The 26,304-nt window shown below is 35.1% G+C and overlaps 1 protein-coding gene across 3 annotated transcripts in view; it reads right to left on the bottom strand.

The window, feature by feature from the left end:
- PIK3C2A (phosphatidylinositol-4-phosphate 3-kinase catalytic subunit type 2 alpha) overlaps positions 1-26,304 on the bottom strand; it is a 54,551-nt gene that overhangs the window by 11,007 nt on the left and 17,240 nt on the right. For 2 of the 3 annotated variants that reach the window (XM_086748018.1, XM_086748020.1), the window contains 21 exons: positions 23,003-23,109; positions 21,098-21,255; positions 17,907-18,027; positions 17,157-17,268; positions 16,496-16,575; positions 16,328-16,391; positions 13,867-14,010; positions 11,540-11,582; positions 11,239-11,452; positions 11,032-11,154; positions 9,216-9,383; positions 7,458-7,566; positions 6,563-6,705; positions 5,799-5,987; positions 4,827-4,920; positions 4,466-4,560; positions 3,969-4,149; positions 3,268-3,372; positions 2,144-2,236; positions 1,676-1,805; positions 12-148 (listed from right to left, as the gene is read on the bottom strand). In XM_086748018.1, coding sequence (XP_086604144.1) covers positions 12-148; positions 1,676-1,805; positions 2,144-2,236; positions 3,268-3,372; positions 3,969-4,149; positions 4,466-4,560; positions 4,827-4,920; positions 5,799-5,987; positions 6,563-6,705; positions 7,458-7,566; positions 9,216-9,383; positions 11,032-11,154; positions 11,239-11,452; positions 11,540-11,582; positions 13,867-14,010; positions 16,328-16,391; positions 16,496-16,575; positions 17,157-17,268; positions 17,907-18,027; positions 21,098-21,255; positions 23,003-23,109 — 2,610 coding nt within the window. The remainder of the gene's footprint in view (positions 1-11; positions 149-1,675; positions 1,806-2,143; positions 2,237-3,267; positions 3,373-3,968; positions 4,150-4,465; positions 4,561-4,826; positions 4,921-5,798; positions 5,988-6,562; positions 6,706-7,457; positions 7,567-9,215; positions 9,384-11,031; positions 11,155-11,238; positions 11,453-11,539; positions 11,583-13,866; positions 14,011-16,327; positions 16,392-16,495; positions 16,576-17,156; positions 17,269-17,906; positions 18,028-21,097; positions 21,256-23,002; positions 23,110-26,304) is intronic. The other variant, XM_086748019.1, reaches the window with a different exon arrangement.

Here is a 26,304-nt window from a genome sequence, read left to right as displayed (position 1 = left end):
AAAAAAGTTACCTTTTCATATTCCTCCTCTGTAGGATTATACTTTCGTAACCATTCTGCCAGAGGCTTGTCTTTAAAAGAGCCTGTCACTCCATATTCCACTTGAATTTTCCTAAGTGTATCTGAAGCAGGAACAAGCTCTACCATGCCTTTATATAAAATATAACAAAGTGTATTTAACCATCTCCTTAAGTTTGACTGCATTTTCATCATTCAGTAGAAAGTTTCATAACAATGATGGATCTTAGACTAGATTTTTTCAAAATCCAGTTAGGTGTAAAAATAGGGCTACTAATCTAAGCATTTCTGCAGACTGTATTACAAAACATACTGTGAAACACATGTAGCAATCCCAGTTGGCTTACTTTACTACAATTAGTTACAATTGCTAGAATGCATATATAAATTATACTTTAAATAATTACTTTCTACTACATAAATTAGTACTGGTCTATAAGCAATAAAACAAAAATACTTTGATGCTGACATTTCTCATACACTGACACTTAACTAACTTATCTAGTAACTTCAATGGCTGTCAAGTGTTGAAACAGACCAGAATGTTGCTCCAGAAATAAGGCAGTGGGCTTTACCTGCAGCTTTATTCTGGAGATACCATTTACTAAAAATATTTGTATAGCTAAATCATAAAAGAAAAATATGTATTTGATTAACAGAATTTTACCTCTATCTTGGCAAGAGCTACTAAAGGCAAATCTGTAATTTACATCCATTTTTCTTTTCCACTTTAATCCTTCAAGCACTTTAGGAATACTAATATTAGCAGCAATAAAAAAAAAATATATAACATGCTACGCAATCAAGTCATCCTTCAAAGTAGGAAGAAAAATCTCTAAAAAGCAAGTCTTACATAAATAGAAGCTTTTTACTTAGTTTTGCTAACCTAACTTTACAATATTTCCATGTATTTAAGAGTTTTCATCATGCTGTTCTAGCATCTGACTGAAGAAATAATTGTTATTATTTGTCCTCTTAAAGATCTTGTGGTTCCTATTGGCTAGCTAGAGAATTAGTGAAAACCAGCAAAAAGCATGTTCAAGGCACAGGGCAGTATTTACACTCAAACTTAGAGTTCTGTGACCTAGTTTCAAACTTAAAAGACAGCCTCATATTCCCAAGGAACTTTTACCAGCATATGACACTAATTCTGGGGTGTGTTTGCGTTTTCAGCTTTTCTTTTTGCAAGTTTCAGTACATGAATGATACTCCCTGACTCAACTGCAGGAGATACCAAATATTTCAGACTTGACTTCAATACTTTCTTTCACCATAACTAAACTTTGAGAATTAGGATTGCTATGGCACCATTATTTTCTTGTGTTACAGTAAGGGCACCAAGAGAAACCTTAGCTTTTATCATTATTAATATTTGCACCACTGTTTATTGACAACAGAACACATAAGAATCTCAGGACTCAAGAGAAGGAACGCATTTAAATGCAACTCAGCCATCAGGAAACTCAGAACCATTTAACTTGCTATACTCTTGAGCACTGAAGTTCCTTGCATGGAAGGCTTCTTGCCTTCCACCGTTTCTTGGGCCTGCCTCTGCACATAAATTGTTTACTATCAGTGTGACAAGAAACTGGAGTGCAGGAGTAAATATTATTTGCTTTTGGATGGATGGATGGATTCATTTGCATTTGGATTTGCACCTCGATCTTTTCCAGTTGAGAGACACTTGAAGATAACCATCCGTAGATCCAGTCCCTCCTGCAGCCAGATCTTATCCATAATCTTAATCATTTGTAAAGCCAACATATCTTGTCGCAGATCTTCTCCAACCTTAAATGGAAAATTAGAAGTTAACTAGAGACATAATACACTTTCAACAAAACTGAACTTCAAAACTGAATTGCTTTGTATTCCTAGGAAGTTATATATTATGCCACTTACTTCCTCATAGCTACACACTTAAAAAGAGAAACAGACTACATTTAAGCTTTCACAAGCAATAGACTTACTTCTGCATTTTACAACATGTTCAGATGATGGTTTCTAGATACACAGGAGCAAACTCACAAAATAACTAAGCTTATTGGTCTGTGCTAAAGTTAATTGATATCAATGAAATACTGGCTATCATTAAACATTTTTTTCTCCAAAACACATGTAAGGCCTACCTTAAACATCACATTAATTTCTTCTCCCAGAGGATCTGCGTTTATGAGTGCAATTTTCAGTGGTACTGCATTGGAGCTGAAGAAAGAACATGCCTACAAGTAGATTTAGTGTTAATACTCAGAAGGACTACTGCCAGCCCAGAAAGCAAGGCATTCTGACAACAAGCAGGTCTGACACACAATGTGTCTATTCAGACTTTTAACACAGTGATTGTGGCAAATACTTGCTTCCTTTGAATAAAGAGCCCTTTGGCTGCTATTTGTTGAATTCTTGTACAAAAGCCAATAGTGCTGAACAGTAACGTTTTGCATATTTTGAAGGGAAGAGTGAATAAAATATGTATAAATATTTTATGAGCAGCTTTTTTTTTGAAACCTAGAAGATATTATGAAGAAAACCAACATGGGTATTTGCACGTTTCACAGTATTTTCTCATTTATCTGCTTTCAAGTATATATTAATGATTTAATAGTTACAGCAGAGAAGGAAAGATGAATTGTCTCTCCACACAGGAGTAAATTCAGTGTTCACAGACTTTTAGGTTCTTAGTCACACGTGATGATATAATCAAGATTATTGTGAAACCTTGCAGAGTCCTGGAAAAATAATTTACTAGCTTCTCCTACATTACTACTTGCTGGACTTTCACAATAAAATAAAGCTATGTCTGCCTCCCTGGCTTCAGTGCATCTCCGCGACACAACCAGTAATGGGTGGTTTCAGCTGTTTCAGTTATCTACTCATTGTTTGAACTTTATAGTCTCGTTCAATTTTCTCTTTTGATTACTGCTGCAAACAGGACTTTTTCAGGCACTTTGCTTTACTATAACCAGGATTGTCGGTCTCAAAAGAGAAGAAGTCTGAAGAAACAATAACTTATTACAGATAAACATATTTTTTAAAAAATACAAATACCTTCATTGGTTTTACACAAGTATTTCTACAAATTTTATCTTTGCTCAATTAATTTCACTGCCTTATTCAATCAGAATTTTTAATTAAAACTCTCCCCCCTCAGCACAAAGAGCTTCCAAGCACCTCAAATGATTTTTTTTCTATTTGTAAAAGCTTTGGCTATATGTAATTATTACAAAAAGGTTTTGAAACTCTGAATATTCAGTACCTTAATATTTAGCTCTTTTGCCACAAGACTGGGATTAAGAGGCAAACGGCATTTGTTCTTCAAGAAAAATAACTGCACACGTTCCATACCATTTTGCAAGGCAACCTGCAGACAAAAAAAATTTCAACTGACATATTCCTAACTGGAGCACCCACAGAAAACTTCTGGACAAAGTTACCCTGAAGCCAATGTTTTAACTCCTCAGTGTCAAAGGAACGCTAGAAATTGTAACTGCTGTTTTAGCTATTAAAAATACGTAAGCCTAGCAGTACACACTAATATTACCAAAGTTTGTAGGGTTCTTTTTTTTTTTTTTTTGACTGAACCAGATGACAGCATCCCACGCTATCAAATTGTAAGTTCGTATTATTAGCATATAAAGAGATACCACATTCTTTTGCATAATCATTCTTCAGCAGTACTAGCTTTAAATCCAATTTCAGTTTATTGTACACAGAAATCATTCTACTTTCTTACCCTATCACCTCACACGTTATGTTTCAGATGACAACAAATTTGACAAAAACATCAACTTCATTAAGCCATCAACTTGTTAAAATGCAGAGCAATAGATTCATAGATCTTCCTATAACTTGTATGCAACATTTTATTGAACTTTGACTAAAAATGCAATTGAGTGGACTGTTTAGAGGGTATACTCAGTCTAATCTTCCTAAAGACTATTAAAAATATATACACACCTGCCGAGCAGATCCACTTGTTTGCTTTACTCTTTCTGCTACCATTCCGAAAAGCTGCACTAGTCTGGTCTGCTTCTCCAGCTCTTCCCTCAGCCTTTTTCCACAGACTGAAAGAAAAGCTCCAAGAATTTGCTCATACCTTACACCAAACTTTGCATCATACAGTGTATCCTTAAGAAGCCTGAAACAAAGGATTTCAGTTAAATTTTCCTAAGGAAAATACTGCAAGCGATGCAATACTAAGAAATTAAGATACTTTAATGAATCACTACCATATATATCCGAAGTTACTGATATACAGGATATAAAAGGCAATAAGTTTGTGCCTCGCAGAGGCACTGTCTGTTTTTTCATGAAAACAACCAGGATCTACATTTTGTATAGTCTCAATTCATAACATTCATTGTTCTGAACTATGATGTTAGGAATTTTTCTTTTTTTCCTGGAAATATTCATTTTATAGTAAACACTATGTGAACAATCAAAGAACATCTTACCAATACAGGTAGTGAGCTATTCGAATGCTTCCCAGTGCTCGAGCCAAAAGAAATTTGACAAGAGCACTGTCAAGGTAGGTTTCATACTTCAATGCCTAAATACAAACAAAATTAAATAAATCAGGTCTGGATTTAATTCTAGATGAAGACTGTGATTTTACGACTAATGAACAGACAGAATCACCACAAATCCATACGACAGTCACAGAATGATTATTTACTAAAAGGTTTTCTGCACCATGCCTTAAGGCGATTAAGTATAGAGGCACACAATTGCACTTCTGCCACTAGTAATCAGCAGTTTCTTTGAGTTTTCAAGAGAAAAAGAAATTCTAACTTCAGCGTATGCAGAAAGTCTTACCTGCACAAACTGAGGAAGGAAATCTGTTAACTCATCATCACTTAATGTCTCTATCCAATTTACAGCTGTATTTCGTACTTCCTGATCAGCAAACCTAGAAAGTCACCACAAGTCCACATTAAGTTTATTTTGTTCAAGTAGGATTTTTTTTTTTTTTTTTGAGATCAGCTACATGCAAAAGAACCGATATAAAATCTTTAACAGCTCAATAAAGGACCGACAAGTTTGAGGCCCTTCATTACCTAAGATGCAAACACATGTGCGTGTTTAGGACGAGCATACTAATCTCTCAAAACTTCAGTCCTGACAGGTTGGGCTGCATAGCTTACTCTCCTGATGCGAATTAGATTTCAGAATCCTAAATACTATTGCTACTCTTTCACTACATGACTTAGTTAAGCCTACATGAATAAAGCAAGCAAGTGTTCTTACAATTTCGAAGAAAATTTAGCTTTTGCTACAAGAATCATAGAATAGTTTGGGTTGGAAGGGACTTTTAAAGGTCATCTAGTCCAACCCCCCTGCAAGAAGCAGGGACATCTTCAACCAGATCAGGTCGCTCAGAGCCTCATCCTACCCTGGCCTTGAATGTTTCCAGGGATGGGGCAGCCACCACCTCTCTGGGCAACCTGGACCACTGTTCTACCACCCTCATTATAAAAAAAATTTTCCTAATGTCTAGTCTGAATCTACCTCCTCCTGTTTTAAAACTGTTACTCCTCGTCCTTTCACAACACTCCCTGCTGAAAAGTTTCTCCTTATCTTTCCTATAAGCCCCCTTTAGGTACTGGAAGACTGCTGTAAGGTCTCCCCAGATCCTTCTCTTCTCCAGGCTGAACAGCCCCAACTCTCTCAGCCTGAAGAAATTCAGCAATATTTTCCACAAGAATGCCATTCAGAAGCTTCTACTGAACAGAAGTCATTTAATGCACAACACAACACACAGAACTTATTTACATGGTTTTTTCTTACTTTGAATCAAGTAGTTCCAGTGCAGCTAAGGGTGACAAAGGAGGCCACTGCTGAAGTAATGAATATATTTCTGGAAGACTTGCCCAGTCCCAGTGAGGGGCACTAAACAATATTTTTGGTAGGCTACTAGTATGACTATAACAATAGTGTCTCTTCTCCCACAAGAATTCTTTATCTTCTTTTGATAGCCTGCAGACAAAAGAATTTCAGTTTGTAACACACATTACAGACCATCGCTTGAATAATCCCCAAGCTAGTGGTCATTGTATACACATAGATAATCTAACAGAAAATTGAATGAAAATAAAACGGCTATTTCCTCCACAAAAGTCAAAATGAGAAGCAAAATAAAGCCAGAAACATTATAGAAACAGTTGTTCGAAGTTATAATTTGGGCAGAACAAAAATAAGTTTTAATATAATATAAAATAAGCCAAAATGTTAGTTTGGTGCAGATGAGTGGGAAAGCCTCCCAGAAAAGCTTCCAAGCTTCCCTGTAACTGAAGAACTGCCAAGCATATATAACAGGCAGCCAAAATGGTGGCTATCTGTAATAGGAGAATACTACCATGGAAAGCACAGGTAAATCCATTAATCAGCACCATTATTTCGCAAGTTTAATTCAATCTCTTGTTGAAGTCTCCACAGGTCTTCAAAATATACTAGAACCATATTGAAGAAATTTAAGAATAAATAAGCATTACATACTCTAGCCACAAATTGTCACATCTAAACAGACCATAGCTAGAAAGAGATGAACATACCCAATAGTGTTATCCTTCAAGAGAATGGCAAGGAGACGTTCTCTCAATGGTTTTTCTAATGTTTCTATGGAATGATGCACAGTAGTCTCTGCAGCTTGAGGAATTTTATATTCAATATCAAGAGCATGGGATGGAAAGTCAATCTAAAAAAAAATTAAAAAAGAGAGAGAGAGAGAGAAAGATGAAAGCTCCGACTTTCAACAACCTCAGATGTTTAGGCATCTGAACTCTAGTTCTGCATGGGTAACTGTTTTCTGAATATTTTTTTCCATCTCAATTCTTCTAGATAACTATGATCCTTAAACGTATGACAGCTCTCTTGTTGCACAATCTAGTAGTTGGAGTAGTTCTCAGAAGTGAAGTGAGAATGCTTAGAGCTGAGACTAATCACAGAACTATTAAAATCCACAGTAGTGGTTTCAACCCAACCACCAACTCTGATCATGTTTTGGGACTGCTAAGCCAGGCCTAACAATGTGCCTTCTCTTCTGAGAGGAATTTGGATTCTGAATGTAGAATGAGAGGTGCTTCTGTTCTGTAAAGAAACTGGAATTGCTATTGTTTTGGTCTAGACAACTCCCATCTCAGCATACACTTCTATAGATTGCTTTTCAAAGACACTCTCCCAGTACTGATAGCACTGATATCAAGGTATCTCCAATTTCTCTTGCTTCAAGATAGTGATTCAATAATTGACCTGTATACACTTACAGCAGCTTTCCATTCTTTGCCCTTAATGTTCAGTAATCGCTATTCTACACGGGCTTTCAAATATGACTTAGCAATATTTACACTCTTCCCAAATCATCAATTGATCTATTACCACTCATATAAGTGTTACAAATCACAGTATTCAAACAAAATATAGTCAGATCAAGTCAGAATTATATATAACCTGCAATACTATTCTTTCCATATTTCCTTTCTTACTGGCCATCCCTGATGCATGATGTGGATGTGATGAGGTCCAGAGTTGCAAGAGCTTTGTCCCACAAGTCAACAATCTGAGAAAAAAACAAACACGTACAGGTATTAGTGTCACAGTCTTTTTACTTTGTAGATTAAAAAAGGGAATTATGATCATCAAGCGTCAAATAAATTAATTTCTTTCCCTGAATGTCTTCTGTACTTTCATGTCCTTTAAAACCCTGCATACAACTTCTAGTTGGAAAAGGAAGAAGTTCAGTGCTGATACAGCTGATACAGCTGAATTATTTCTATTGTAGTGCTCTGCATAAACAGAAAAGACAGTTTTCTCCCCAAACTACTATGAGAACACCATGCAGTATGAAGACAAGACAAATTTACAATTCAAATCAAAACAAAAGCTACATTTTAAATCGAATACTGCAAAATGTGATATTTAGACAGGAGACTGAAATGCAACATTTAAACAGAAGGCTGAAATAAGCATAATTTAGGAAAAGAAATCCAAGTTTCAGTGGAGTGAACTGGAAGCAGCTGCAGGTCATCACTGCAATGCAGGACAGTCTAAATTCTTAAGTACCCCCAAGCTGTTGGAATCGTGATCATACAAAAGGGGAAGCAGAACAAACAGCGCCATATGTAGAACCAGAAAACACAAACCACATGGAACAGACATAAGCAATACGTAGAAGTAACTGTCCAGGAAAGACTTGATTGTCTTTCTGCAGCCTTGGTTGACAATTAAATCATTTAAGTTTCCAGTAAGACCTAGAAGTCAGAAGCACATATAAATAAGGAACCATAAGCATAAATCCTGACGCTATTTTGCAATGGTGTGATCATTTCCGCAACATCATGCCTAATACTGGTATCCATTGTTCGAGTCTATTGGTTAATGTTTCATTGAATGGCTACCAAAGTGATACGCATTTTGGAATACACTTTGTAATGAAAGTTTAAAGGACAAAGCAACTTGAGCAAATCCAGGAACACTTAACTCAGGAAAATAGCAGTAGGCTTTTCATTCTTAGTGAACAAGGTGTAACAGGATCCAGCAGCTACATCTGAAGGAAGGCCAGCTCAAAGTAGAAATATGCCATAAGTTTAACACAGTAATTAATTATCCCTTTATTTGAATTTTAAAACAAATCCATCTCTGAATCAAAAGGAATAATTTCAGAATGTCTTGAGATCTCTATTACTCAGAAACAGACTGATGGAGGAAATGACTTATTTTTCTTTTCTATGAAGACATCTGTATTTTAAAATACATATAAGTTTTAAAACAGTATTTTTATTATCTTCCTGGCTTATATATTACCACTCTACTATCATATTTAGGAATTTTAAAAAGGATTAAAGAAAAAAAAAAAACCACAAAATCAATAGATCCAAAATTTTCCAGTTTGTCTCCCACATATGTGAAGTTATGACACATGCAAGCACTGAATATTTTGCAGCTGCTTTTATCCAAACAATATTCAACTTCCTCCAGCAAGTAAGTTTTTTCAGACAGTTACACGGAAATACTACAACACAGGACTGTGTTTTTTACTCTATTTAACTGAAAGTATGATTTCTGTAACAATATCATTTACAATTCTTATTTTTATTATGGCCTCCTACATTCAGTGTCAGAGAAGCAGTTTCCGTAGTTATAGGAGTGGCGTAAGCTTTATATAGAGCAAATAATATTAAAAATCTTACCCACATTTTGGATACTTACCGTTTAAAATCAAAAAGAGGTAGAGAAACCTGACCCAAAATTTCTGGGCCCTTTCTCTGCTTATTTGAGTCAGGAGAACTTCCGCTACTTTGATTTAGTATTCCAAACAAAGTCAGACACAAGAGTGATTCCAAAGGCAGCTGTGAAATCTGGATGGGGAAAATTATTCTGTAAAATAAAATTATTACAAGTCAGTCAGAGGAAAGACAGCTGTTAGTAAGTTATAGGCTTATCCACATAATCCCATTGATGCCTCTTGCTTTCAAGAAGTTAATTAACATTGAAAAACAAGTTTTATATTTCTGTGCAATTATATTTCACTCCACTTTATCTCCCGTACCAATAGTTTACAAAGGCTGCTAAATTACACTTCCACACTGTAGCCAGATTTGGAACAACTCTTCTTAATCTTTGTCTATTAAATCACATTTCTTACACAGAACCACACTGCCCAGCGTAACCAGTCTTCCCGCTCTACTCGCTACAAGGACACACACAATTCCATGTTAGCCACTTCCTAATCTCTCAGATTTAAAGTCATTTGACAATAGTTTCCCATCCGAATGAAAGAATCTACTAAGAACTACTGAAAGTTAAATTCAATTGGTACAAAATCAGCACCCAAAAAGAAAGCAGCTGAGGAGCATACACCTCACTGAGCAATTCAAACTCAGATTTTTGTTTACACTGGTTTTATTCCTTAAAGTGTTCTTTAAGTTTCACTTTCTGTAACACACCAAAATATCATTCTAAAACTTATCACAGCATATTACTAAGCCAATTATACTATAAAACACTACAACTACATTAAGCAGCTTATTAGCAATCTAACACATCTTTCACTGTAATACACTAATGCTTGCCAGCAAAAGATCTGACAATTAATCCCTTGCATCATCAGAAAAAAAAGGTAGTTGGACTACTCTCTGAAGGTAGGTATTCTAGAACTAGAAACTCTCATTCCTCGTCCGAAATAATTTGTTGCTGTAGACTTTCAGGGTATTCTTCAGAGTCCACTTCTGACCTTTAAAAACAGTCAGGAAAATAGATATAGAGCAGTGTGGGGCCCACCTGAAGTGCTCCAGTTACAACAGGCTGCCTGATAACTATTAAGTGGAAAAGAGTAAGCTGTGCATAGATAATGAAAAATATTTTCCCATTCAGTTATCAGGTATCACCTGCCATCCTCTCCTTATTTCTTTTCTGCATGCCCTTCCTTCTTCCTATCTACCCTCTACTCCACACCATATAAAGAGAAACTGAAGTTTAGTAGCTCAAACCAGACATTCTTATATGCTATAGACAGATACTCTCAAGCACTTAGGCATCTGCTCTCTTTATAGAAATAATGCTAAATCAGATGTTTAAATTCAGATACAAAGTTGTTACAATGTATTTGGAACACAAAAACAAATCAGCATTAATGTTAGAAAAAGTGAATTGCTTTTCCTCCCTATTTACCTAATCTGAGCACTACTTAGAAGCAAGCTTTATTTATTCTTCTTTAAGCAGCACAAGTTGTTCCCATTACGAGGAATGCTATGACCTTCCCAACTCCTTTTAATTGTATACTACAAACACAATAGCACAGCGCACTTGTCCAGCACTTCCATTCCCACTTGTAAAATAAGTGATGAAATATAATTTGGAAAAATATTTCTGATTTTGGTCAGTGAGTCTCACACACTGTTCTTTCAACATTTCAAACAGAATCAGAAGCAAGAGTTGCTTGAATGACTGTATTCAGCGGCTAACTCAGTGGGTACTAGCTAAAACAAAACATTGTAGTGCGTTTTAACATGCTGAAGTCACTTACAGTTCATCCCATTTAATCAAGTAGAAGAAGTTCTTGTATGTGCCAACCTTCTTGGATTGAACAGGTTTAAAAAGATCTTTTCCATTATGGGTCAGAGAACAAATCAAGTAGTATTTTTCATAACTGGACATGGAAAAGAAAGTAAATTAAACAAAGAAACAAACAAATCTATAAAAGGATTAATTTTACAATTAATAAATTACTCACTTTGATATCCAACCAGGAGAAATCCCATGCGCAGCAAATATTGTGAACTGGAGATGTTCTGTGGCAGTCCATGCGTCCTTGGTACACTTACCATCTTTTGGAGACATTGCTGCAGAACTGCTACACGAATTCATGTGGAGTCGCAGAAGGGCCTCAACGGCTGTTGTTAACTGGTCTATACTCACTTTCAGATGGTCTTCAGACTGCAGGGAACCTAAATTATAATTTATCTTTAATGCAAGTCTTCCTAAAACAGCTACCTGAAAGCAGTTTTAAAACAAAACTGAAGAACCTTACTCACCAGTTGAGCTCTTGCTAGTGTCATCACCACATTTTAAGGATACCTACAGAGTAAAGGTTAGGGCAAATTTCAGTAACAAGAAAATATTAATTTTCCATTGCTTTTAAGTATCTTGTACAGAAATTATGAAACATGAGAATTAGGCCCATATTTGAATTTATGTAACACATCTTTTTACTCAAAGTTCCTCAAGACTTAACAGACAGCATCATGATTTCCATATCACGCAGCAACTATTCACCAAGTTAAAAGCCCATATTTTGTCAAGTCACAACTACTTTGACACCCTTTAGGAACTCTTAAAAGATACAGTACATTGGAATATTGCTCAGGATACTCTAACTTCTCTGACTAGAAATAAAACTTGGTCAGGGCTGTTATGTTTGAAAGCAGAAGCTGTTAGCTCTACTACCAAGTAATTTAAGCCTGAACAGTAATTTTGTTTGTGGCATTTGTTCAGGTATCCTTTGTAGGCAGAGTTACTATAAATTTACTGAATTTAAAAAAAAAAAAAAAAACAGAAAAAAAAAAGGTGCGAAAACTGAACAGCAAGTACTATCACTTTGTACTACCTGATGTGTTTGCTTCTTGTTCTGCTAAACTGGAAGTCCAAACATGATACGGTATCACAGCGATGTCTAGTCTCAACAAGGCCACTGCTAAGGCCCAAAGGTGACAAACAAATCATGGGAATTTACTCCCTTCTAATAAGGAAGGGTTTCACGACAAATTCAACTTCTGATAAAACTAAAAAACTTTCAATGAAAACTAAGTTTGTGATTTAAAAACAAAACACAGTGAATTCCTAATACTTCAGAGAAAGTCTAAGAAGTTTGGCACAACTGCTGCAGAAGAACGAAAGCTCTCCTTACACTTTTAATTGAGCATCTTGTCAACATTAAGTTTTAACTACTAAAAATCTGCACATTCTTACAAAAAACATGCAGAAACTTAAGGGAGGGGGAAATCACATCTTTTTCCTTTTTCAGAAAAACTGTCGTATGTTTTCACCATATTTGTCAAGTAGTCCAAGTATGTTTGGATGACAGGATGCTAAAGTGTGGAAACAGCAATACACATGCAATTTTCTACTTGATAATCTGCTGTTTTCTTTTACTTTTTGGCTACTTCTTCCAACCACAAAACAATTACTTAAAAAAATCCCAAACCAATATCTTACATAACGTTTAGATGCAACTGGCTCCAATCTGTACAGCAATTTTGTTTCTGAAAGTAATTCTATATGCCTTCATACACATTACTGTTTAAGCCAATGTTCATCACAAGAGAACTGTAGGCTTTAATTGACAAAGAAGTATCTTTTCCAAATTCTACTGAGACAGCATTATCTTTGGAAGTTATTTTTACACTGTAATGTAATTATTTCTATGGCTTTTTCCTACCAAAAAGCAAACATTGAAGAAACATTTGATATGCTATATCTCACAAAGTTTTTAAGTGTCTTCTGCATTTCCCTGCAAGAATTTTAGTTCCTGTGGCAACTATATTTATTCGGTCTGTGCATTTTACAAGAATTCTGCTCAGTATTACAAATATATCACTGAGCTGATGAAGCTAAAAGTGAATAAAACAGCACATGAATTGCCACTTTAATAAGGCAGCAGGACAACAAAAATAGCATTACAAGACTATTTAGCTTTTTTTTTTTCTGCGCACTTCTCAATTTAATTACTGTTTTTGACAATGTCACTTGAGACCAGTTCTGCTCAAGCAAACTTGTAAGTTCAAAGTTACTTGTCAAGTTCATTGTAAAACAGTTTTATCATCAAAATCTGTGCCATTTGAGAGATTTTATTTTTTGTCCATATGCTCAGGAATGCAGGAGCATGAACCGTTACTGTTTTAAGATGCTATTGCTATTCACATAAATGCAGGCGACACAGGATGTGAATTCCTCCTTTAAGCATAACTGTACTGATTTTAGAGAGCATGAGCTAGCTATCAGTTTCCCTCAGTCAGATCTAGTAGCATCTACTGTGACACAAGTCTGTAGTTACAGAATCAGAAAACAACATTTTTAAAGTAGTTTTTAAAAAGTCACTATTTAGAACAGGAAAGGATTCCAAGAGCAAGCAATAAATGCATTAAAGGCAATGAGATTTTAAAATAAATGGAACATATCAGGTAAAATTTAAAAGGGGGAGGGGGGGGAACAAAACACCAAACCCAAAAAAACACCAAATAAAAAAAAACCTTAACCCTGACTAAACTGTCACTGGTATTTGCAACTACCAAATATTATAAAATAGTTTTTATCAGCGTCCAAAAGCATATCTCAAAATGTGGTTTATAGTGTGAAAGTTTACCTCAGTATTTTTAGTCCTTGGAAGGTTAACAGCCCTCCTCAGCCTCTTTACTGATTCCGTTATTGCGGGAGTCTCTACACAATCCAACGTAGAACAGATTTTTCTAACAGTCTTAATTACATGATCCACTGCTTTATGCTGGTTCTAATAAGGAATGTATGAGAGAACAAATTGATCTGATCACAGTTGTGAAACCCACTATTGCTTTTTTTTTTTTTTTTAAGAATAAACTGCCAAGAAAATTTCATTATAAGATGCATATCTCAACTACATTAAACTGTAGCATATAAATTTAATTAAACAAAAATATACTATTGAGAGCTTCCTTATAGCTGAGTTATGAATGCCAAAAAACACAGGAGTAGTATGGATTCTAAAGTGGTGTCCCAGGAAACTTTAGGAGGTTTCCAACCATTTTTCTATTAAGCTGTATGCAGAGGAGTATTTTCTAAAGAGATATTAAGCTCAAATTCCCTCATGGCATAAAAAGAAAGTGTAGTTTAAAAAAGGAGATTCAGTTAGTCTGAGGAAGTAATGCAAAAGCAGCAGTGTTTCCATTTCAGCCCTCTTAAAAAATAAACATACAGGTTCAAATTACACTTACACTACAATATAGCTCCCACAACGGAATTTTATCTTTCTTCACTTTAATATACTTTTGAAAAAAAGTTTGTTGCAACTTTTGCCTTACATATTATTTAACTTAAATGGTTCTTCCAGATGACACAATTGCAAACTGTCATCTTGGAGAAGGAAAAGAAGAGAGATTGCACATTAAACAGGAATCTTTTTTGAAAGGAATAGATCAGCTTCTTAGAGAATGAAAATGCAGTAGGCTGCCTAAGATGAAGTCGAGATGCTCCTAATATTCCCTTCCTTCTCTTCAAATAGAAAAGTCACTTAATTTACATCTAAATTACCCTCTGTTTCTTCTTTTTTTTATAAGCAAAGTCTTCATCCAATTTGAAAGAACATACATAGAAAATGAAAATATTTGCTTCAAAATAACTGTTTACTTTTTAAAGGCTTAATGTATAGGTTTCTTTCACAATCACTTATGAGCGCTTACAACCTAGTAAGAGGGATTAGTGTAATATCCTCTTGGTAAGATGTAAACTGGTTCCCAACCCCCACTCTCCCCATCCCTCCAGACGTATTCTCATGACCTCTCCTACAAATTGAGAGCAAAGAAGCCATTTGAATAAAAAGTTTTTGTTTTGGGAGTTAGCTGGCAACAATTAACTTTGTCCTGGTATGATAACAACCATAGAAGTCAGAAGACATTGTAAATATTTAAGCCATACTTTCAAAGCTAACACTTTGAAGGTAACAGCTGTTTTGACACATGAAAAGAAAAATTTCCACTGCTATTTTCCTCACAGGCTCTCAAATTAATCTCAATAAAAAGACAATACACAACTTTTGAACTGTCCAATGATGCAGAATGTACAAGCCATTTACAGGTTATTTTACCCTGTTTCACTTGGATTAGCAAGCTTCAGCTACTGAGTATGTACAGGAATTCACCTCAGGAAGCAAAAAACTTTCAAATGCACCATAACCATCATTATCTACAAGCTACATCTCCCATCCTCAAAAACACTGTAGAGAGTAGAACGTAAGTCTGAACTGAGATGTTTTGCATTCTTCATCTCAGCCTGTGAAATCACAGTTAAACAAGCAAGCTGAAGCAGCTGCAAGGGTGAAATAACAAAACCACCACCATATCAAGCAGCAGTAACATCTCACTCTTCTACTTCTACTCACTCTTTGACTGTGTTCAAAACTACCCTTGAGAACATGGTGAATCACCATCAAGGGAATTAAATAACATTAAGGGAATATGTAAATAGCAGATACCAGCTTGTTCAGACCTGCGTTCCTGGAGAGGCAAACAAACATAGTGGGAAGGAAAGGTACCTGAGTTTTAAGCTGTTTTAAGCTACCTATCATACACTGAGAGATACAGTGGTTTTGACAGTGTATTTCAGATTAATCCAATAGTGCAGAAATAAGATGTTATTACACTTTTTGTAAAACTTACTTGTATGTTCCAAATATGCTTCAGTTATAACTCCCATTGTACACAACTATAACTGCTTACTTTTGTGTAGCTTTTATCTGTTACCAATATATCATTCATGTCTGACAATAAGTGACATAGTCAGGATTCAGATATTTTCCCTATTTCCTAAAATTAATCTCTTCCAGTATTTTTGAGGAAAAGGTTATTTTGCACCCCAGGAGTTAGAAGGTACAGTTCTAGCTGTGATAAAGTGATAATTAATTTGCAATAAAATCAAGGAAGAAAAGAAAAGCAATCTAAAAATCCACAATTCCAAATTTACATTTGACAGCTTGTTCAGATCTCAGTTTCCCCAAGAATACCCACAAATCTTTTTTCCAACTATTACATTAGTGAACTTTCTTTTGGTTCAGCAGTAATTTACAATGACCTTACCTCACTTTTAAGAGCTATGTTAACTTGTTTGTGATACACATCAAGAAGCTCTTCAATAGAAGACCTGCAAGAAATAGTAGTTATTGAACACAAGTGCAACAGCACAACACAACCTCGGTCAGAAATTCAGCACTGGGCTTGATTAATAAAATAACTACGTAACGTTACCTTATAATAGGTTCTCTGAAAGGCTTTTCTACTTTGTAGAGGTGTTTTGTTAGATGTATGGGTGTTCTGTCATCATCTTCCTGCAATAAAATATTAGATATTAAGTCCAGTTCTCACCTTTCTGTAATTTGTAATACTGTTTTAGAAGTTTCATTACTAATACCAGTGGAGTAGAAGGGGAATGATGTAAGGCAATCTATTCAAAGAGGAAAAAACCCACACCTAATTAATAGCCTATGAAACATGTACACATTGGGACAGGGGGAAGAGGGAATAAACAGCAGTCAAGTGCCTAACTATGCAGATATCAAATATTCCTCCCTTCCTCTTTGAACTCAAAAACTGTTCTCAAATTTTATTTAACTCTGAAATTTGCTGCTTCTTTTTCAGGCCTCAAGTTTAGTCCAAACGCTTGCATACTTTTCCTAGCTATAGTACTTCATCTAGTAAGAGTGATTGTCCATATTTATATTATTTGCTTTTTGAAAATTCAGCATGTATTTCACTTCCTCTTAGTATGAGAGAATCTAATTCCCAACACCAAGCAGACATACTAATTTGTTAATCACATAAAAAGGTTACACCTCAGATTCATCAACTCTGATGGAAATCCCAATCTCTTGAAGATTTACATTGCTGCTGCAGTTTAGGAAGTACTTACTGTTCGTGCCAGATCTCTGCATATTACACTATGGGTCAAGAGCTGCAGTTTGATTTCTGTATCCCACTTTCGACAGTTCTGAATATATTCATGACTTCCTACACAGTGCTTACTGTTAAACAAAATAAAACTATAGTTACACCAAAAATATGCAGTGTTTTTCAAACAACTCACATGGGATATTTAAGGCAACCTGTTGGCTGAAAATAAGGAAATGGTGAATCAACCTCCACACCATACTACTTCAACTGATTTTTACTTCTGCAGAAGGTTTAGTATACTATTACAGATATCTATACTTTTGCTAAAGCTCTTAACTACTGTGGCTAACACTAAAACCAAATATACTAACCCAGAAAACTAATGGGGATTTGTAAACCATTAGCTTCAGGAAAAAAACAAAACAGATTATTTCAGACTATTAGATATCATCAGTATTTTTTTTTTCCTGGTTGCTGGGATTTGAAAACTACATTTACAGAAATGCTCTAGAAACGTGGATCTGAAAAAAACTCTTTGTGTTCAATACAACAGATGGCAGATCAGAACAGATTTCTAGGAAGCGGTTGAGAACCTACTTTGCTGTATCCCAGAGCAACTCTAAAGATTTCTGAGCTTTGTGCGAAGTCTGACTCTTCTACGTTTTTAAGATTTCTCCTTTCACGTATTTAATCGTTAAAGATACACTTTCCAGTAACTGTGCCCTGAAAAAGCATGAAGTTAAATATTAATGAAAAAGAGTTTGCTTACTTCTGTAAAACTTCTTCTTGGCCACAGACTTTAAGGATGTAGCTGCCAATGTCCACTTCGTTCAAGTCATCATGCACCCAGCAAAGTGCCTGCATTATTATAAGCTCAACGGGGGAACTCACTGTTTAAAGAAATTACATCTATAAGTTAAATATAAATCTATAGAAAGTGATATTAACCACTGTTCACTCACAAATTGTAGTTACTTAATGAAGTGTATTTTTATACTTGTAGGGAAGACTCTTCATGCTTCTATAATATCCTAAATGTCACAGTTTAAGATCTTAACATTTTTGTGTAAAGAAAGGCATCTTATAAAGCTTGCACATCGGTTAAGAAATCAATAAATCCTTTTTAAATTAGGATAAAAGGTAGCCACTCAACCAAAAGTACAAAACCAGCCTGCAATCTGTTTTCCAGGAGTTTTTATATGAGGATAGCCCTTTGTTTTAACCATAAATTTGCCTTATTTAGCAAGGACTTCAAATACATAAGTGATCCCAGAGATGCTTTAAGTTTAAAAGCAATAATCCAAAAAGCTGGAGATGGAACTTCTCTATTTGTTCTGCTTTTGAGGAAGTGAGTATCAGCTGTAGCAGAAGCAAACCCTACTGAAAGTCCTGTTTTTCTTTTTCGTTTCCATTTGTCTAAGGCAGTTTCCACATTATACAGATGAAATGTCAGTAAGCATCACCAAGTCTTTGCAAAAATCAGCCCTTAACTACCAGTACTTTCACATCAGGCTCCAAACACTTTTTTTTAAAAAAAAAAAAAAAAAAAAAAAAAAGTCGCTCTTCCATGCAGCAACTACAGAGCAAAAGAAATAATCCCAGTCAAGCCCCAAATCCATTTCCCCACAGCTGCCAGCTGTTACTGACACAAAAATATAGATATGTTTTACGACAAACATTTCAAGTACAAAATGCTCTCTACATCTCCCTACCTAGTTTCTGATCTTCTCTTTTAAATCATTTGCAAACAATGTCACTGAATGCCTCAAAATTCAGTAGAAAATACTGTACAAAAAGGATTTTATTTTTTCATCAGTACCTTCAGAGTGGTTGGGGTTTTTTTTCCCCCCTCCAGGGACCTTCCTAATTTTCCCAAATCTTATTTTTTTAAGAAAGAAATGTTACTACTGTGGTGGATAGAGAGGTAATGCCACAACATTTTCCGTAAGATAACACAAGTTGTTCATTGCATTAACAGATGACTAATTATTACAAGCACAGAGGTATTTGATAGCATATGAATAATGAGTATGCAGAATTCAAGAACAAGGAATGATAAGTAGTATGAATTCAGAAACACTATTTAACTCTTTATTAAGACTATTTAACTTATTATTAATCCGGAGTGAAACTGCTGTACTACCTTCATCAGAGAATTTGGTGGCTGACATAGGAAAAAGATGCAGTAATTTATGAGCTACAGTCACAGGCTGCACTGGCGAAAGTCTGCCCGTCCTGCAAAGCCTAGTGGAGCAATGCAAAGATTATGTTGCCACCTTTTTCACACCCTTCATCTTACTGAAAGACATTCATTTCTTGCTGACACACAATGATTGCTCAAGTAGACTTGTACTTCCAAGTCTAATAAACAAATGCAAAATGAACAGATATACCCAAATAAGCTCTAAAGTTAATCTTTCCCTCTTGGGTCCTTTCTACACATTGAGTTGTCAGAACACTGAAAAGTTGCTGTTCCTTCTAAGCAGGACTGAAAGCCATTCTGAAGTAGTTCTATCACTAGGATGCTAAGGTATGCAACAATTTGACCAAGAAGAGAAGGAATTAAAGGAAGAGAGTAACTTTAAATATGTCTACTGCTAGTCACATATGATACCTATCTTTCACTAGCTACCGCAGGTAAGTAGTTTAACTGTGATTAGTTTCAGCATCAGAAAAAGGAAGAGACCAGAAAGCGCAAAGAATAAGACATGTGGGGCTAGAATGCAAAACACATTCCAAGGTATTCACAAAACTTCTAGAAACAAAAGGGCTGAAGTTGTTATAATTTAGTTATGCTGCCAAAGCCTTTTGCAGGAAAGGATTAAGCCTGTAATAGTAGGAAAGTGTAATCTTAAGGATGAAGAGTAGAAATCATTCCTAGGCTACACTTACAGTCCACCTCATTTCTTAAAAAAATAATATTAAGTCACAGCAGAATAACTATAAAGCCTTACAAATTAATACAGAATGAAAACACTTACGCATTGTGAGCTTGTTTTCCAATAGAACAGATAGTTTGAGTAATAGAGTAACTTTCTATCTTTTGAGAACAACCAACTCTAAAGCATCTACACTGTTATAGGTAGAGAACCAAATGATAAAAATCGTCACAGCACAGATCCACTACCAGGTAACGTGGTCTGGAAATAAGAATCCTCACAAGGACTAAGAGACTACAGCAGTAGTGAGGCTAAACAGTAAGTTGCTCCTAAGGTAATTTATTATCAGTTATTTTATCACCAAGAACTGCTACAGGTTGACAGCATCCAGAGTTCCAGCCTTTAATACAAGCATGCTGTGCAGTCTTAACTGCACAGAGAATATGAATTTATGTACAACAAGGCAAACTCAAAAGCTCCAACCCAAAATAATACTCCTGGTTACCCACAAAACTTCACCAGCTAGTTGTGGCACATCACGACAGTATTATTTTAGTGTTTGTGTTCATAAGCATATATTGAAGTCAGGTAATAGATAATTTCAGTGTTTAAGCAATTTGTCTGAATTTTTAGATAGCTTGCAAGAGTTTATTTAAACACATGTTAGAGTGTTGAAATAAAAAATTAAATTAAAAGTTAAGAATCTCAGTCCTGGTGTCATTGTACTCTCAGTTACCATAAAGTAGGTCAAACTCTTGAAAAAATCATTTTAACATTCCCAGCTGTGGATAGAATAGTGCTTCTGGTTCACTTGGCTCTCTTTTTTTTTTTTTTTTTAAAAATAAAAAAAAAAAAAAAAGTGTTTCACCTTGTCAGCTTCTAAATATTTTATGACAGAGGCACTGACACAGAATTAGGTTATTTCTTCAGTTACCTTTTCCACATCCCCCAGAAGCAATCTACGCACCTGAGACCCAGGGATTACAAAACCTGAAAGCCACTGGCCTATTCTGAGTGTAGAGTCTTAACTCACCATTCTAGGTCTTACAAGCAAACACCAATTTAAAAAGCCAAAACATACCATCACATGTAAAAGTTACTGGTTGCTGGAATTCTTCAATTTCTATAGAAACCTTGATACTGGTACTCTCCCCGCTTATATTTCTTTGCAGCATGACTGGACTCAGCACAAAGCCTGGATTTGTTTGCTCATTAGCGTAAGGAAACTTGGTTCTTAATCTGAAAGTAGAGAAGGTTTAAGAAACATTGCAATGGATAAGTCTAAGACTAAAGCAAAATAACATGGTAATAACCACAAGCCAGAACAGTAAATACTACCTTTCGCTCTTTACTTAAATTTTATGTACAAAACACCACTTAATTTTTTTTTTTTTACTCTCAACAGAACACTGCCCACAATAACTATACAAGTAGTAGCTAGAGGTGAAAAAAAACCCTAGCTTATAATTAGGCAGGTTTTCCATATAGCTTAAAATATTCAATAGGTCAATGCTTACAGTACATATACAGCTTCTGTAGAAACTAAGCTCTAAAACAGTTTTTAAAAAATCAATCCACAGCATTTGCTGAAAATTAGCTTTAAAAAGGATAAATTCTTTTATGTACAAAAGACCACAAAATTCTTTACATGTTTCAGTTTTTGGAAGTCTAATCTGAACTTAGATACTATGCAGAAGGTAGTTATTCCAAGTTATGTAAATTGAGAAAGAGGCCTGAATTAAGGGAAAGGTTTTTATTTAGGACTCAAACAGTATAAAACATTCACCTAGTAATGAATAGAGAGTACTATGATAGCTGTTTTTAAATTTCTGCTATTTAACATAGATGAAATAATTTAACCTCAACCTTCTGCCAACATTAAAGTAGTATTATAGGAAATTAAGAACAGAACTAATCTATAATGGTCATCTATTTAATCACCTTTATTCTGGACAACAGCATGAATAAGAGAAGGAAAAGAAAAAAGAAAAAGAGAAATCCCTCTAGCAAGAGTTGTCTAGTGAAAAGTCCATCAGCATTTAAGCACTGGGTCTTGAAAGAAAGTGCAACAATTAGATTTAATTAGAAACTCTGCAACAAGCCTATTTTATGCAGGCTTTGTCTTAACTTTGTTCATCAGTAAGTTTTGCAGGTATACGACTTCTCATTGGTTTTATGGAGTTTGCTTTTCATTTCTTAAATATTCCTGTTTTAAAAAGTAGCTGTTATCCTTCTGATTCAAAGATCTCTATTTCCCCCATTATTTATTGGATTTTGATCTTGAAAAGAAAAGAAAGCAAGACTCCTAGTTTATCTTCTTTAGGAAGAAAGCAAAAAAAAAAAATCTCATTAAATTGTGGTAGTAAGAAAAAAAAAAATAGAAGGAACATTCCACGTTATCAAGCCCCATCTTCTTTATGACCTTTAAGAAACTTCACTACCTGATCAAAGCAGGAACAAGCTTGAAGGTGTTATTTGTTACAGAATTCCAGTTGTGGAAGCAATAAAAACGAGAGCATTTATGGGTTAGAAAGCCATTGAGTGACAGGATTTAGTGAGGTGCATCAACTAAGAAAAAAAGACTTCAAATTCTTTCAAAAGAATTGTATTTATAAAATAGATAGTTGAAGGAGATGTAGACATATGGAAATACAGAAAAATAGTTTGAGGATAGAAAAGTACTATAAAAATGAGGAAAAAATGAGAGGAAAGTCACAGGACCAAAAGAATAAAGAGAAGGTAAGATAATACAAAAACCTTAGCACTGAGCACCTTACCAATTCTGTTGCATTCTTGAAAAAAAAAAACAAGACAAAACCAGGAAAAAACTAGGATAAGAAAAGGGAAAAGGACACATACTGAAATCCATCCCATCAAGCAAAAAAACAGAACTGGCCCTGTCAACCTAACTGAAAATGAGTTATTTAGCTTTGCTTTTTTTTTTTTTCTCCTTCTGAAAGCTAATTTGTGTTCAGTAATTTCTTACTTCATAACTTCTTGAGAAAAAGCTGACAGTTCTTGATTCTGCCCTTCAATTTCTTGGAGAAGCACGTTTTCTGTCAGCATGCCAGTGGTCCCATTGTCTTTCTGCAACTCAAAGATAACACAGTATTTAAATAACTGCAAACATATTCCTATAGCCAGCAAAACCACGTGCAGATGATAGATTTTCAGGAGTCTGAAGTTTACTATTAGTTTTATGTTTACTTCTGTAAGGAGGAAAATGTGTACCATTACTAAGTTGAAAAGTAAAGATTCACTGGACCAGTGACTCCTTTAAAGAAGGTGATTTGACAGCATCACTACCAGTTTAGATTAAGTTGCAAGCATAACAGTTCCTAAGCTCTCAGCAGTGACCTGCTGCATTAGAATTTGGCTAGATTTTGTTGAACCAAAGAAGGTTCAGATAGAAAAATATTTTTTCCTCCACTTCTGCGATTCAGTTTTCAGTATAGTTACAGAAAGAACCATTACATATCAGTTCTGCCCAGGACTACCTTTTCCTACAAAGCAGGAAAAGATAAATTGTACACTGGAAGGAAGTAGCATTCCGAACACTAAACTCAGAACTAATCTTGTGGTATCAAATCACTGCTGTTTTAATCACTTATGCCATATGCACCCGCCAGCTCCCAAAAATGTAAACCACAGTCTTTGAAGCATCCAATCTAAAAAACAATTGCTGAGAGAACTGTAGTTTCAAACAACAAAACTTAAAAAAAACCCAACAAACCACAAACAAGAAACTGCAGCAGTTTTAAATCCATATCTGTTTCTGACCAAATTCACAATACAGCCATACAAATGTCAGTGTAAGGAAAAAGCAGAGAGCAGCTGGAACAACCAGTGGGGTTGAGGTGGAACTCCATCATCCGTAGTCTAACAGCCACCACTGGCCTGAAGTACTCACACAACTCCAGCCAGATACTCCCTGGAATAAGTTGATCTTGAAGAGTTCGTTCATGTCCAACCTAGGATCATTGTGCACAGAGGATAAAGCCTTCTGACCAGTTACATTTTACATCCAGAGCTTTTACAATGCTCATAGAAACCTTTAAACCACTCAGAAGTCCATAAAAAAAAAAAAACAAAAAACAACAAACAAACAACAGACTGCACTAGTTTTTCTGAAAATCATCACAACTTATTCATACTTGAAATAGTATAATTACTCAAATACTACTTGAATAGCATAACTACTTAAGTAGTATGTGGGTTATTTATTATTAGCCCACAAAGTTAGCTGAGCAACTAATTTCATTAGAGCATATAAAACAATAGAGTCAAACTAGACTGTCTCAGAAAAGGGGTCAACATGCAGAGCTAGGGACTGTCAGGTCTTTTCAGCGCTTTTTTGCCTCAAATTAACTTGTTTAAGCAGTACAGCATAACCTTAGAAGGGATAATACACACAACTTATAATTGACACTTGAATTGCATTTAAATCTAGTTATTTCAGCCAAAATATCCAAAAGGATAAATTCTGTGTAACTGGGGATTAGCCATACCATGGGAAGTGATGAGAGCAGGAAGTCGTAAAGCCACAAATCTGGAACAAGGTTCAGAGGTGTGTACCATACCTTAAATCTAAAAAGGTTCTTCCATTCTAACATCTCAGACAAGTTCTATCACATAAAAATCCTTCTGGGCAACTGCACAAGACTTGTTGACAAACTTGTGCCACTGTATCTAGTACATATTTTCTTTAAGCAATTACACTACAACAAAACAAAAATTCATACAAGGAAACAGAAAGTTAACACACCAAGTGAAAGGTAAACACCTCTGATACAATTCAACTAACTGCTGGTCAGCACTTGACACAAAACTCAGTAATTTTAAATCAAGAAGCTGGCTTAACAAATGCTAAGTTTTCTCTATTAAAGAACACTTAGGTAAATACTACAAGTACGTACTCAAAGCACTTTGCAACTCTAACCAGAGTATAAAGGCACCACACAAGGGGATTACTTAAAATAAAGTCACACCAGTGATATAACACTGCCACTTCATGCCACTATGTGACACTTTGGAATTATTTACAGCAAAATTTGAACTTCATTCTGCTGTTAAATTCAAATAAGTTTAGGGAACTACAAGGCATTCGTACACAGGGAAGCTTAGTCAGGGTAAACAATAAATTCTAATGTAATGAGCAAAGGAAAAAAAAAAAAAGGGTTTATTTGGTTACCTGTAGTTGACCTCAGGGTCACATTTGGCTAAGGAGAAAAAACTGAAGTTTATACACATATGTATTGCTGGAAATTAACTCCTAATGGAAAATTAAGAGGATTACCTCCTTGTTTTTTTAGTTGAATTTCAGTACTGATTTTTGACCACTTTTTGGAAGGTAATCTCAGGAGGACAAGCTTTGATAAACTAAGAAATCTATTAAAATCCACTGGACTCAGATTATTAGGGTTTTTGAGCAACAAGTAAGACTTCAACTTCTTTAATTTACAGATGAGCAAATCTAAGAGGTGCAAAAGCTATCAGTCAAACAGGAAATAACTTGTAAGAAAGGACTTCAGCCAAACTAGATAAATAGCTCATATCAGCACAGCTTGCAAAAATAGAAGTGGTCTGAAAATACAATTACTCTTAATAAAAGACAAACCCCAAACCCAGTAGATTACCAAAAGTCAAGTTAAATTAAATTCCATGGGTATATAGAGTCACAAGATGCTTCAACTCTGTGGAGAGTAAAGGTAGAGAAGACAATACCTAAAATACGACAAAATTATGATTTTGCCTCACCTTTCAGGAAAGAGAGTGACAAACACTGAAGTATTTAAGAGAGAATACTGAATATATAGATACTTCATCAAATCATGAAGCAAGACTCAAAGCAACCTATTGAGGGCTTAAATAGAATAAGATAAGACCAAAATATAAGACTAGAAATTTTTACTATACGACTATAGTAAAAATGACTATATAAATTTTTACTATACGACTAGAAATTTTATATTACTGGAATTTTTTAGAAATCCTTGTTAGGATGCAAGATTTCAGAACATAACTCAATATTCTTCTATACCAGATGGAAAACCATTTAAAATAGAAAATAAAGTAGTAGCAGAAGACAGGTAAAAGAAAAAGCAAAAGCCACAGGTTACATTGAAAGAATACCCTTTTCAGAGACTCATCTTTAGATCTATTTATTATCTTCTTTAACAACTCAGCACAAGCAGCAGAAACACCCCTGTGGACAATTTACAGTCTTGTATCATCAGCTAACTTTATAACACAGACTAGACCTGGAGTATTATGCCAAAATTAGTTAAC

This window comes from Chlamydotis macqueenii, chromosome 5, assembly GCF_036417535.1.
Source record: "Chlamydotis macqueenii isolate bChlMac1 chromosome 5, bChlMac1.mat, whole genome shotgun sequence".
Lineage (NCBI taxonomy): Eukaryota > Metazoa > Chordata > Aves > Otidiformes > Otididae > Chlamydotis > Chlamydotis macqueenii.
Note: the sequence above shows the minus strand (reverse complement) of the source record. Positions and strands in the feature narration are given on the sequence as shown.